General features: G+C 47.7%; 1 protein-coding gene across 2 annotated transcripts in view; it reads left to right on the top strand.

The window, feature by feature from the left end:
• LOC137429753 (zinc finger FYVE domain-containing protein 21) overlaps window positions 1–11,709 on the top strand; it is a 28,564-nt gene extending 16,855 nt beyond the window's left edge. Inside the window, exons 3-8 of one of the 2 annotated variants that reach the window (XM_068119965.1) lie at window positions 7,886–7,936; window positions 9,055–9,223; window positions 9,534–9,609; window positions 9,785–9,873; window positions 10,522–10,664; window positions 11,175–11,709. In XM_068119965.1, coding sequence (XP_067976066.1) covers window positions 7,886–7,936; window positions 9,055–9,223; window positions 9,534–9,609; window positions 9,785–9,873; window positions 10,522–10,664; window positions 11,175–11,219 — 573 coding nt within the window. In that variant the 3' untranslated portion in view covers window positions 11,220–11,709. The remainder of the gene's footprint in view (window positions 1–7,885; window positions 7,937–9,054; window positions 9,224–9,533; window positions 9,610–9,784; window positions 9,874–10,521; window positions 10,665–11,174) is intronic. The other variant, XM_068119966.2, reaches the window with a different exon arrangement.
• Window positions 11,710–13,602: the final 1,893 nt, after the last annotated feature.

Here is a 13,602-nt window from a genome sequence, read left to right as displayed (position 1 = left end):
GAAGCAAAAGGGGTAAAGAAAGAACACAGGTATTTATTAATTATTTACACACAGCCAAAGCAGAGAAGAAAAGAAATGTAATTTACAGGGAAATGGAAGGATCAGAAGGACACAGAGCAATTTCTAGCTTACCTATACAGTCTTACTTAAACCCCAGGACAACACAGACAAACAAGACGACAATCAGACTTACACGAGTGGGGAATGAAGGCAGGAACGAATGGCTGGAAGGGGAGGAAGGTTCAGGTGGTCCACAGAGCTGGAAGGATGCGGGTCCGGTTCGTGTGACGGCGCGGCTCGAGGTGAGCAGCCGCCGACCCTCCTCGATCGTGTTCGCACGGTGGCGTTGCTTCGCGGCCGCGGTCGAAACTGCCGTCAAGGCTCAAAGCTGCGGTGGTCAAAGCTGCGGTGGTCTCTCGCTTATCTGTGGTTCATCTCCCGCATCTCCCGCATCTCACGCATCTGACTCCGCAGTCCTTCCCCACCCCCTTTTATGAGGCGCGCTGCGATCAAGCCGCCGGCCTGTTGAAAACTCCCATCGGTGAGCTCGCCTCGGCCTTGATTGGTCGCGAGGGCTCACCGATCCCGCCCCTTGAGGAGGCGTTGGCAAAGCCACGCCTTGTTCCTGGCGCTTTGCTGACTCCTCCCACCTTCTGCTCTGAGATGACCTCGTGTGCCATGGAGTCTTGGGGTGAAGGTGATGCCAATAACCCCACCCAAAGTTACTGGCACTTTGAAGAGGCCATGGGGGTGTCGGAGGGATCCTATCTTATTTCAATTCTGTGCAATGCAGTGTCAATTAATGGGAGACAGAGCCTTAACTGATACACAAAATAAGGAAATAACTATTTAGAAGGGTATATGGTGGCCTACGTGCTTGTACATGGACTAGCTACGGTGCACTCATTTCAATTAACAGCCAATTAAAGGGGAAATGTACATAGGAAATTTTAATACTAAATTTACAAAGTGAAGGTTCTAAAAACCGTAACACAGCACCCTCATTCCTCACGGCACGTCTCGGGCCGACAAAACTTTAACTTAATGTGGCACGTAGGTGTAATTCCCTCTACAATTAACCTGACCCTGAGTGCGACAGTTTTAAAACACAAATAAATATGTCCCTCTGCTGCATTGCACCCTACCTAACAGATTCACGCCCACAGGATAACCGAATTGCGGAATTGTTCTCAAACTAAACATGTACGGTGAGGAGCATTATTTGCAAGTGACGCTGATTGTATTTACACTGCAACCCAGGACCTGTGATTTTTCTTTTGGGGGGGAGACAGCATGCACTGCATCGACGCACATGTCCATTCCAAAAAAAAAAAAACCTGTTGACTGGGTTCTTGCTCTTCGGCTCCCTCTGCTGGCCGATGTTCTTCCAGATGTCATTCTTCTTCCTCTTGTTTGCGGCCTATTTGATGGAAATAAAAATGCACAAAACGTGTCCGTTTTTTATTTATAGCCCACAGGGGCCGACTATGAGTGGTTCACCTGTGGGCTTGGTGCCACCTCACCGGGTCCGCAAGCAAGATCTTGGGCCATCGTGGCCGGTCCCAGCAGAGGGGCCATGCCCCAACCCGTGGGGTCCATGAGTGGTGCTCAGCCACAGACATGTGGTCCATAAGTGGTGCGTGGATGCAGGCAGCTGGTTGCGGGGATTCGGGCACACAATGTCAGACTCCCGCACGCTCCCCTCAGTGCCCAGAGAGCACGATCCATGGGTCGGGGAAGGAAGACAGAGAGGGCAGGTTAGCGAGGGGTAAGGTCACAAGGGTACACATCAACAAAGGTAATGCAAGGTGAGGTGCGCCTGGAGACTGAGCGGAGAAAAGCCCGTCCCTACCATACGTCACCCCCCCCTATAACCTACTCTACGCTTGCCCTTACCCCATATGTACACAAAAAATCTACACATTTACAAATTCGTCGCTACGTATCGTCCTCCCCATATCTCCCCTATACCAAATTCGTCACAATCCCACTAATCCAAAATTTGCCATCACCCAAATTCCTCATCAATCCCTCTTAAGGAGGGAGAGATGGAACATCAGCACAATGTCACACCCACGTCATGATGCGTCTCACATTCCAAACATTTGCACAAAAAAAAACAATAACATGGCATGGTGTGGCGTTCTGTCACCTCAGGTGAGTGGATGTAGATGGTGCGAGGAGATTTCAATCCTAACTACTTCCTAAATGACATTAACACACTTTACACTACCCGGGGTCTTTCCCTGCAAATCCATTGGCTATCTTACTCTATGCGGTTTTAAGAACCAATTCCCATTGACCAAACTGTGGTGCTTCATCAATTTGGGGTCTCACTCCCCCGATTCAACTCCCGCTGCCTTTGCACAATTTCAGGACTGGGTCGTGTGGCTCTCCCAGCAGGTCTACCCACCTGCACACCTCCACCACTGCAGTTGCCTCCGAGCTTACCTGCTCCTTACCCTAACCTATCTACCTGGGGGAAGGCCCTCTGGCGCTCTCCCCACTCGGTGCCCTCTCTGGCACTGGGCTACCCGGGTCCGTCCTCCGGATCCTCGGGCCCCATCCACAACTCTACCGGCTCCCAGAGCCCACCTGCGGCCTCACCTGGTCGACATCCTAACAGTGGCGGAGTGCCCATTGAACTACACACACTAACAGGCCACACGCCCAGTCATTTCCACGACACTAATGCACCCATTCAAACACCATTCTTCCACCACGCACCACAGATGCCAATATCCAACCACAATTTACCTACTCCCTCTACCGAACTCTTAAACTACCCTCCCCTGGTATTCGTGATGGGGTCCATCCTCCCCATACACACCTTCGCACCATCCACTCCACTCCACAGTTTTCACCATACTCACTCCACACCATCCATTCCATATTCCATATATTCCATACTCCATGTATTCCACACAACCATTCTCCATACACCTGTATTTGCACACCTGTGCCATCACACCTGGTGCTTCCTGCACCCTCCTTCCTCCCAGGCCTCTTCAATCATTCAATACAATGCACAACCACAATTGTTCCTCATGCACTGCTCCATACACTTCCACGCTCAATACAATTCACAATCACCTCACACTTTCCACAATACACTTCCGAATACACTTTTACACACAGCATCATCTGATCTACCTGGTTTCCTTCTAACTTGGTGCTCCCCGTCTTCCCTTTAAACTAAGCACATCCCATGTCGTTATCATCCATTCTAACCTCTCTATGTCCCCGACTACCTGTCCAATGTCGCCACTTACCTCTACCGTTACCTATGGTAATCTCTAGGTCCCTATACATTATCCAAACCCTCCCTCGGCGAGCTTACACTGCCATAAACCCCATAAAACTATAGCTCATGTGCCCCGTGTGTGTGAGGGATGGCAGAGTTGTCATCCCACCACATCGGGCATCTCCTATTATCAATTTTGCCATCAAATTCCAACCAATCAAAATTTGCCAATCACTGCCAATCATTCTACCAATCATTTGCCAATCATCAAATTTTGCCAATCACTAATTCCCTATCCCTACCAAATGTCCTTTAACTTGAGCCTCGGTGCGTCAATTCATTCTCAAAGCCCGGCTTCGCGAAGCCGAGCAATGAATGCGGGTGGTTTGGTCGCCTGCAGGTTGAATCCGTCCGGCATTCGATTCAGGGGGGGGGGGGGGGGGGGCGGTTTGGTCGGGCCGAGGTTCCACTGACCATCTTGGCGCGGAGCCTTCCGGTCTCCCGCCCGAAGGCCTGATCTTGCCCGGCCGGAACGCCGCCCCCACAAGAGGGCACCTGTCCGCTTCCTCCTACCTGCCCTTGAACCGGACCGATCGCCTTGCCCGGCCAGGCCCGGACTCGACCGTGCGGGGCGGGGCCAGGCCCGAATCGGCAACGACGCTTCGAAGAGAAGCGACGCAGCACCGATCCGCGCCGAGCCTCGCATCCAACAAAGCACACCGCGCCCCGAGTGCTCGCCTCGGCTATCCGTCGCCCTAAACGCTGCTCCGGTCCACGTCGATGCCTTACTCGCATGCTCACCCGCACACGTGACCCTTTTCACACTCACCAAACCCGGCGTTCCAACGCCGCCCGTACATTCCACACACTCCGTCCATTCCACCACCGCACTCCGTTACACACCACACCTCTCGCGCACCCTCTTGCGCACACTTTGTTCCACACCTCTCCTCCGTTACGTCCTCCATAACACTCACCATGGGCGTGCACTCTCGCATCCACCCACTCACGTGCTTCAATGGGCTCTCCCGCACCCGCGCCACAACCAACTCAGGTGTGCTTCCTCGCACACTCATCCCAAGCGTGCATCCTCACACCCGCTCCTCCACCAACGCACTCTCCGGGTCACTCTCACCCTCGCACGTACACTCCGTATCGCTCTCACTCTGTCACACTCCGTACACTCCGACGTGCATTCCCGCTCGCACTCAGTTTCACTCCCACACTTTATAACACACTCACTCGCCGACGCACACTTTTTCCTCACCCGAGTGCCATTTTCTCTCGCACCACGCCCCTCGGACCTCCCACAAACGCCCGGGTGCCATATCGACCCCAATCGCGCGACCATTCTCTTCGCGCCAAACACTCTGCCGAAAAACCTCTTAGCACCATATACAGCCCGTCTCACCTTCGGGGTTCTTCTTCCTCCCTGCACCAACAGCAACACCTGCAAATCTTTTCAGGATTAAGCACGGCATCAAGGTGTGAGCACGGACTTTGCACATTATCCATTCCTTCCTCCAACTGTTGCTCTTCTACGTCTGTCTCTACAATTTCGATTTTAACTATTGCTTTTTCTTTGACGACCGCTGGCTTTATTAAAATTCCCTCTACTTCAGCGGTCGCTGGCTGCCCCAAACCCCGGGTCGCGATCCCTATACCCGTCATTTTACCCGCGCTTCTCTCCGCCTCGCTCAACCAGCGCTTCTCGACCCGCTTTACCTCGTCGTGCACCCCTGGGACCCCCTCGCCCAACATGCGATCCATGGTCTCCCCACATTTTCGTATGCTCTCCCCACATTTTTGTATGCGGTCACCCATTCTGTCCCCAACTTTACCGATTCGCTCCAATTTGCTTCCTAGCCCCCCGATTCGATTTCCTAATCGCTCCCCCATTCTGTTTTCCAATCCTACAATTTGGTTTCCCATGTCATTCCTCAATTCCCCAATTTGGGCACTAGTACCCCTCGCTTCGTCCCTCATTGCTCCCATTTGGTCGCCCATTTGCTGCCCCATTCCCCTGAAATTATCGTCTGTCTTTACCATAAAGGCTATCATCTGCTTCATAAACAGGTCCAAATTCATTGGTGGCACTGGCTCAGCTGCCGCAACCACGTGCGAGCCGCCATTTTGTGCGCCTGAAACCTCGTGCGCGAGGGCGCCATCTTGTGCACCTGCAAACCCCGCAACCACATCCTCATTGCTCTCCTCTCTCTCCCCCATATACATTTCCCTGGGGTCCTGGGTCGCTTCTACCCCTTCTATCTCCCCCACCGGCACCCGATCGCCTTGATTATCCATGGCACGATTTTAAATTTGGATGTTAAATAAAATTTCGACCACTCGTAATTTTGAGTGCGCTAAGCGCACTTCAGGTCCGAATCTCGCTCCTGACACCAATTGTTGCTGCCAATAGTACAATTGGTGTCCAAAATTTGGGCTAAATAAATTTAGTCCCAGATTCGAATCCCAACTCCTGACTACCAATATTGTTGCGGATCTCACCGTCGGCCCCTTTTTCCCTCACCAAGGGGGGATTAATCCTCTTGTCTGCGACTGACCGACATGAGTCCTGAAGCTGCCCAGCTCCCTCCAGAGAGGCAGGTGAGCAACCTCGTTCGAGACCGCGGACAAGATGTTATTTGCCGAGCGGATTAGCAGCCACGGCTCGAACCATTAACAATACTACACCCGATCCTGAAACGTTGGCCAAATCGTGCCACAGGTGTTCAATGGGGAAATCACTAAAACGACCGAATGTGAGGAAGCAAAAGGGGTAAAGAAAGAACACAGGTATTTATTAATTATTTACACACAACCAAAGCAGAGAAGAAAAGAAATGTAATTTACAGGGAAATGGAAGGAGCAGAAGGACACAGAGCAATTTCTAGCTTACCTATACAGTCTTATTTAAACCCCAGGACAACACAGACAAACAGACGACAATCAGACTTACACGAGTGGGGAATGAAGGCAGGAACGAATAGCTGAAAGGGGAGGAAGGTTCAGGTGGTCCACAGAGCTGGAAGGATGCGGGTCCGGTTCGTGTGACGGCGCGGCTCGAGGTGAGCAGCCGCCGACCCTCCTCGATCGTGTTCGCACGGCGGCGTTGCTTCGCGGCCGCGGTCGAAACTGCCATCAAGGCTCAAAGCTACGGTGGTCAAAGCTGCGGTGGTCTCTCGCTTACCTGTGGTTCATCTCCCGCATCTCACGCATCTGACTCCGCAGTCCTTCCCCACCCCCTTTTATGAGGCGTGCCGCGATCAAGCCGCCGGCCTGTTGGAAACGCCCATCGGTGAGCTCGCCTCGGCCTTGATTGGTCGCGAGGGCTCACCGATCCCGCCCCTTGAGGAGGCGTTGGCAAAGCCACGCCTTGTTCCTGGCGCTTTGCTGACTCCTCCCACCTTCTGCTCCGAGATGACCTCGTGTGCAATGTAGTCTTGGGGTGAAGGTGATGCCAATAACCCCACCCAAAGTTACTGGCACTTTGAAGAGGCCATGAGGTGTCGGAGGGATCCTATCTTATTTCAATTCTGTGCAATGCAGTGTCAATTAATGGGAGACAGAGCCTTAACTGATACACATAATAAGGAAATAACTATTTAGAAGGGTATATGGTGGCCTACGTGATTGTACATGGACTAGCTACGGTGCACTCATTTCAATTAACAGCCAATTAAAGGGGAAATGTACATAGGAAATTTTAATACTAAATTTACAAAGTGAAGGTTCTAAAAACCGTAACTATATATATATATATATATATATATATATATATATATATATATATATATATATATATATATATATATATATATATATATATATATATATATATATATATATATATATATATATATATACACACACACACACCATGATATCTCAAAAAGTTGATGACTGATTTGGAGTAGTCTTGGTGGATTAGGGGGTAGATGACAAGAACAAGCTGATTCGATTTTGGTGAAGGTGCGGATGCAAATACGGCCTATCGGTGAGATACAAAATGTAAGCTGTTCAGCGTAGTGGAGTTATGCACTCTGCAGAGTGGCGTTCTAGTTTTCCTTATTTTTAATTTTTATTTTAATCACTTTTTTCATTCCTGACAAATCTCACATTCTTCTCCTGATGTCCCTTAGTGATTTTTAAATCTGCCCACCTGTCTATTTCCATGGTCAGCCACTGGATGTGGTCCAGTTTCTTGAACTTCTAGGAGTTACCAGCCTTGGCCTTGTCTAGACTGACTATATAGCGAAGCTGGCATCTGAAGCCTGCTGGAGAATGGGCATCTACCATCGATTGTTCTAAAATCTAAATCATTCCTTGATAAGTCAGAATTACTCGCAGCCCACAAGGCCTTTATCCGTGCACAACTGGGTACTGCTCTGCCCTGCCGGATTGTGCTGGGCATAATATCTACCTCTTGGAATCTGGGAAATTTAAAGCTCTGAACAGTATTGGCATCTCTAATGATGAGGCTGAAGTCAAAGGCCTGTTGTTCTGACATCGCATGCCGGTCTGTGGGTTCTTATTATTTTTCTTATTTCTTTGCAACCCCTTCTCCGATTTCACTTCCTGCCCTCAGTCCTCTAACTCTCTCCTCTCTCCCCCGCACACCCCCCCCCCCCAACATTCCAGGACTTCCCCTTCTTCCAACAACCCTCTCCTGGTTATTCTCCCAAAATCCAGGTATACCACCTCCTTAAACTCTTTTGTTCCTCTTTTCTCCCATTTGTGGAACCACCTTTCTTCAGGCTGTTCAATCTCACTTTTCATTTAAGGTCTTCAAGCAGGTAGTGCATTACCATATTGTCATCCTCTATCCCTACCCACAATCTTCTTCTGCTCCCATTAACCCCATATAACCCACCCTTCTTACTTGCAGGTTACGGTATTTCCTCCTTTCCTCGTCTCTTCCTGTTTGAGCATTCCCTTGATTGCTTTGTCCAAATGTTCCCTCAATGTCTCTCCCATTCCGTTGCTTTTTACCTGCTCTTACCTCACCTTTTCATGAGTGTCGATCTTGTAAATAATCTTTTCATGTTTTTTTTTTGTTTGTTTAAAAATATATATATTCTTTTCTTTACAAACACATGCCTTAAAGGGCCACAGACACAGAAAATCATGTTTGGTTTAATTAATAGATATTGCTTCACTTAACACTTAATCGTCCTTTAAAAAAAAAAAAATCACTCGATTGGCCCCCGCCATCCAAAAAACGGCGATTTGATTGCTCATGTGACAGGCTACGTCATCGAGGGAATTTTTGTTTCTGCTGGTAGTTTTTAATAATGATTTTGACTATCAGAAGATTCTTGGTCAGGCAGTTATCATTGCGTGCTGAGAAACCTTTCCCTCGATTACATCACACAGGTGACATCATGAATGCACATCACGATTTTAGGGGCGGGACTCAACTACCAGATAAAAACTAACAGCAGCAACAAAAATTCCCTCGATGACGTAGCCAGTCACATGAGCAATCAAATCGCCGTTTTTTGGGTGGCGGGGGCCAATCGAGTGATATTTCTTTTAAAAAAAGGACAATCAAGTGTTAAGTGAAGCAATATCTATTAATTAAACCAAACATGATTTTCTGTGGCCCTTTAAGGCCAGAAAACAGCTTTGAGGTAGTGCACTCATTTGAGCTGCCTTTTTTAGGTTTGATTCCCGACCCCACCATAGACTTTATACATGAGAAATCCTATATAGGTGCCCCTTTTCGCGTGTATGGCCCACTAGAGCCAGTGTATGGGATGGCTGAAGGATAGGACGAAGGACACGCATCATTGCCTTTGTTTTGACAGCATCATTGCCGACGCTGTGGACACTGCCTCTGTGAGTCGTGCTGTTCGCTACGTTTACCTTTGCCACGCATGAGCTTTGTGGATCCTGTTCGTCAATGCAAGCCCTGTAGTACAAGGTCACGCTGTGAGGAAGAGTTTTACGGATCGCAGCTTGCTTCCCTGCAGCTTGGTGTGTTGGTGTTCAATAATTTCAGCTTTTTTTCTTTATTTATTTTCGAAAAAGCATCGGGACCAGTTCAAGCATTCTTTACCACCGTCTGTCTGTTTGTTATTTTCTCAACCGTGATGTTGCGTATATTCTTGATCTATGAAGCTGGTCCCTAAATCCTTCACTTTCTTTGCGCTTTTTCACTTGTTTTTCCTCCTTTGCTTTTCCTTTTGTTTTTTTTCTTTCCCTCAACCTCTCCTCTCTTTATTGGTGTTTTTTTTTAATTTCCTTGTGATTTTGTTGAGGGAGTGCTTGACGTATATATCGGCAGGAGCCTCGTTGCAAGTGTCTGGAGATGTTCTGGATGTTCCGCAGACCATGACCTGCAAACTCTCCAATAACCACAGGTCACACACCTTCAGGCCTTTACACATGCATGACAAAGCTACTTTGTTTATGGCACCGGCTTGAAATCTCGGTTCTGTTGCTTACTCGTTGCAGTAATTTCAAACTGGTGTTTGTTATTTGCGGCCATTGTGCCTGCTGTCCTACATACCAGCAATCTCACCTTTGTCACTGCAGGTTCTTGTATTTGGATGGCGCATCTCATCTGGAAGTGGAGATTGTGCGGATTGAAACCGTGGAAATGGAGATGGAAACGTTCGAGCCAGGTAAAGATGGCTGTGGAATGGCAAGACAGGTGTGTCGAGAGTGATACCTTAAGATACTGATTTTGTTTGTTAATGACGATCACTTTCTTCATGATCATAATTATTTATTTACTACGAGCAGGGGATACCAGGCGCTGGGGGTGGGGATGATACCTGGCGCTGCCTGGCTTCAGAATATTTACATCGATTTGAGCTTCAGTGTGTCTGTCCAGGCTATAACCTTTCTACCATTCGAGCTTTTGTCAGATTTTCAACAAAAATTTGTTATGAGAATATGGAGAATACTCGTTGATAAAATTTACCTTTTTTTTAAAGCTGTTGTTTTTGTCGAGTTTAGTTTGAGTACAAAGTTGATATGGCCAGGCTTTGCATTTATAGTTATTATTGGAAATGCTTTTTCGTTTTTATTGTAATCACTTTTACAGTTTTAAAAACAAAGGTGCACAGCATGATCTTGGAAAGTTCGTTTTTCTATTAAAATGGTATTTACTGGAATTTATTTTCTTTCTCAGCATTATCTGTTGTATTATGGAATCAAAAATGGGTCTATTAAGTAAAGGAACCTTGAAAAGGAAAGAAAAGAAAAGCATAATTATCACCGTTTTTTGTTGTTGTTGTTGTTGCTTAAGCAATTTATGGCTTTTGCAGGTTCTGACCAGCAGCACTTTGCTGGTATTATGCTGAAGCACGGCATCCTGGGCCAGCCCGCCAGTCACTGCCTATGTTTGCGTGTGCCGCCATATTCGGATGAGCGTCAACGGGCCTTGACCTGGTTATCCGCCATGCAACAGGTACTGTCTATACTTTAGATTACGAAGGCAGTTAATTAGCCAGATTCATAATCGGTGTATCCATTACCTCTGCCAACCAAGGAGGACGGAGTTGATGTTTACATCCCAGTCTGCCTGTCTGTGAGCAGGATATCTCAAACAGTTGTGGATGGATTTGGACGAAATTTGGTGGACATGTTGGGTGTGTGACAAGGACGAATTTATTAGATTTTGGTAAAGATTATGATACTAGAATTTTAAGTGATTCTTCACCATTGAGAGATGGGGCCAAAACGATATATAGCATGATGTCTCAAAGGGTTGTAGGTGGATTCGGGTGAAATTTGGTGGATGAGTTTGTTCGGTGACGAGAACAAGCCGATTCAATTTTGGTCCAGGTCCGAATCCAGGTCCGGCCTATCAGTGGGATACAAAACTTAAACTATTCAGCTTGGCAAATGTATGTGTTCTACTGAGTATTTTCGTTTCCACTGAAACCGGATTCTCCTATGTTGTGGGTTTTTTTTGCAGGCGGTGTTGTTCACGTGTGAGGCACAATCTGTGGAGGATGATTGAACACTATCTGGATTTGGAGAGAATGTGCAAGTGTTTAGTAGATTGAACAGTGTAATTAATGGATTGCGGAAAATTTGCTTTACAATTTGTGATAATGGTTGGAGACTGGGCTAAAGGATTGCAGCATTAGCTGTCATAGGTTTTTGTAGTGAAATCTTGACACTGTTCTTTCTGTTACTACCAAGAAGGTTATAACTTTCCACTCACTGAATGTTGTCATTTTTCAAGTTAACTTTTTTTTTGTGCCATTCCATTTTGCACAGGGGAACTCGGCTTATTGTGAATTGTTTTTGCAAAAGATTTGTCTGAGATGTGATATTGTATTTTGCTTTAACACTTAATGTGAATTGTCATTTATATGTATATATTAAAAAATGTATTGCTTGTGGCCAAAATTATCTAAACGGTCTTCAGAAAATAGTATATTTTGATGCAACATTTCTTTTGTAATGTTGCTTCGATAAAATGCAATAAAAATGCTTTTCCACCATGTCTTTTTTATATCCATCACCTAGAGCGAAATCGATGATGTAACATCGCAAATGCCCATGCTTCCCACCAAAAGCAAAATTGAAAGATGGCAAAAATTTCTACCAGGAATGACCCACTATTAAATTTGAGATAATTTTTTTTGTTTTGATCCCTGTGACCTGAAGTCCCCACCCAATAAGCCATGAACTGGGTGTGAAATCCCCAAAAAAGCGTTACATATTGTCCTGTGGACGACTCTATTAAGACAGAGCGTCCACGGATGGCAATCGAGCTTAATGAGGCGTTTCCAATTGATGGCGGACGATACGCGAGCAGGGGGGTTTGGGGGAGAATGCCGGCTTACCTGGGTGGCCTCGTGCAGTCTTCAACCTGCGAAAAGTAACTCACAAATGAAAACGGAATTATGTACAGAAATATATATTGTTGCGGATATGGGATTTGGCCTCCATCCATATCCGCTTGTAAATATTCCCCTATTTCCCCAATACTCCCCAACTATCCCCAATCCCCCATTCCCTAGTCCCATCGTCTGTAAACAACACTCTGTAGCCCCGACCTTCCTCTTTTTCCCCCATTAACTGTCGTGCCCAGGTTCACCGCATCTCACGTAGACAACTATAGGACATCTTGCTAGTTATTCTTAGTCTATGTCAGTTAAGGACTCGTTTCCATTAATTCTGACTCTTCGTTGCACCAGAATGTGATTGTATGGCACCAGTAGTGAGTTTAGGACCTCCCCATACCTCCTCCCATCTTCCTCATGAAACTACAACAACAACAACAACTACAACAACAGCGCGTGGGGAGTGTGCGTCCTCACTCCGGCTTGGTTAGACGCCATTGCCCATGTGCTCCGACGGGGTTACCACGAAGGGGCTGACTGTCAGCTCCTCGTCAAGGGCGGAGCCCGGTAACCCCCCCCGCACCCAATAAGAAGCGGCGGGCCGATTCCATCTGGGGCGGAGCTAACGAGCCGAGGGCGTGTCACTCCCCGCTGGATATACGCAGCCACTTACCGGAGGTGACGTCAGATGCGCCCCCAGCTTGAAGAGAAACAGACGCCACCTCCAGCGCGACGATACCTCCCCGCATATCTGGACCGGACCGTGTGGATCCTGTCCCTGAGCCAAGGTGCACCTTGTGCTATCCATCGACTACCTGCCCTTCCTTGCCATCAATCCCTGTGTGAGTCAGTCTTGTCCTGTTTATCTGTGGTCTGTCGGGGCTACTATAAGACCGTGATTAAGTGCCCACCTTCCTATGCTGTACCTCTTGTCAGTGTAATCTAAACGTTCCGCATACAAATATTATAACCTCCTCCGGAGGTCTTGAGAACTGTACCCCTGGTGTCGTGTCATTTAACCCAGCCGTTGTGTCCTTTCCTTAATTGGTTTAGCATAGCGCGATTTGGCCAACGTTCGAGTGGAATCGGGTAAACTGTGCAGACGCGGTCATACCAAACCGCTCGGTAAACTAACATCCAAAACCGCGTCTGTAACAATATTTATTAAACAGTACCCGATAACAAAGGATGCGACGGTAAAAACTAAACCCCCTAGTGAGCGCTCTTACACACAGACTTCGAACACAAGACAAATGGAAGGATACTCCAAATAAACCGTTCAGTGAGGCATGTGTGCGTTTTTTGTGCTGATCTGTCTGGATGTCTGGATGTCAGGAATCGTTCAGGCTCAGTCTGGTGTGGACCGCTCGGGCATTGTCGCGAACACTGGCCTCGCTGCACGGTCCGTCCCATGCCCCACAGCACAGCACTCGCACGCAGGCACCAGGAGAGGATGATCGTCGGTGCCCCCATCATCTTTCCAATGTCCACCAAGCGAAACTCCAAATGGGAACGAAAGGCAAAAAGGGAAGAGGTCCGAACAGAAGA

The sequence above is a fragment of the Myxine glutinosa genome, chromosome 6 (genome assembly GCF_964187855.1).
Source record: "Myxine glutinosa chromosome 6, kmMyxGlut1.1, whole genome shotgun sequence".
Lineage (NCBI taxonomy): Eukaryota > Metazoa > Chordata > Myxini > Myxiniformes > Myxinidae > Myxine > Myxine glutinosa.
This window is presented reverse-complemented; position numbering and strand designations above follow the sequence as displayed.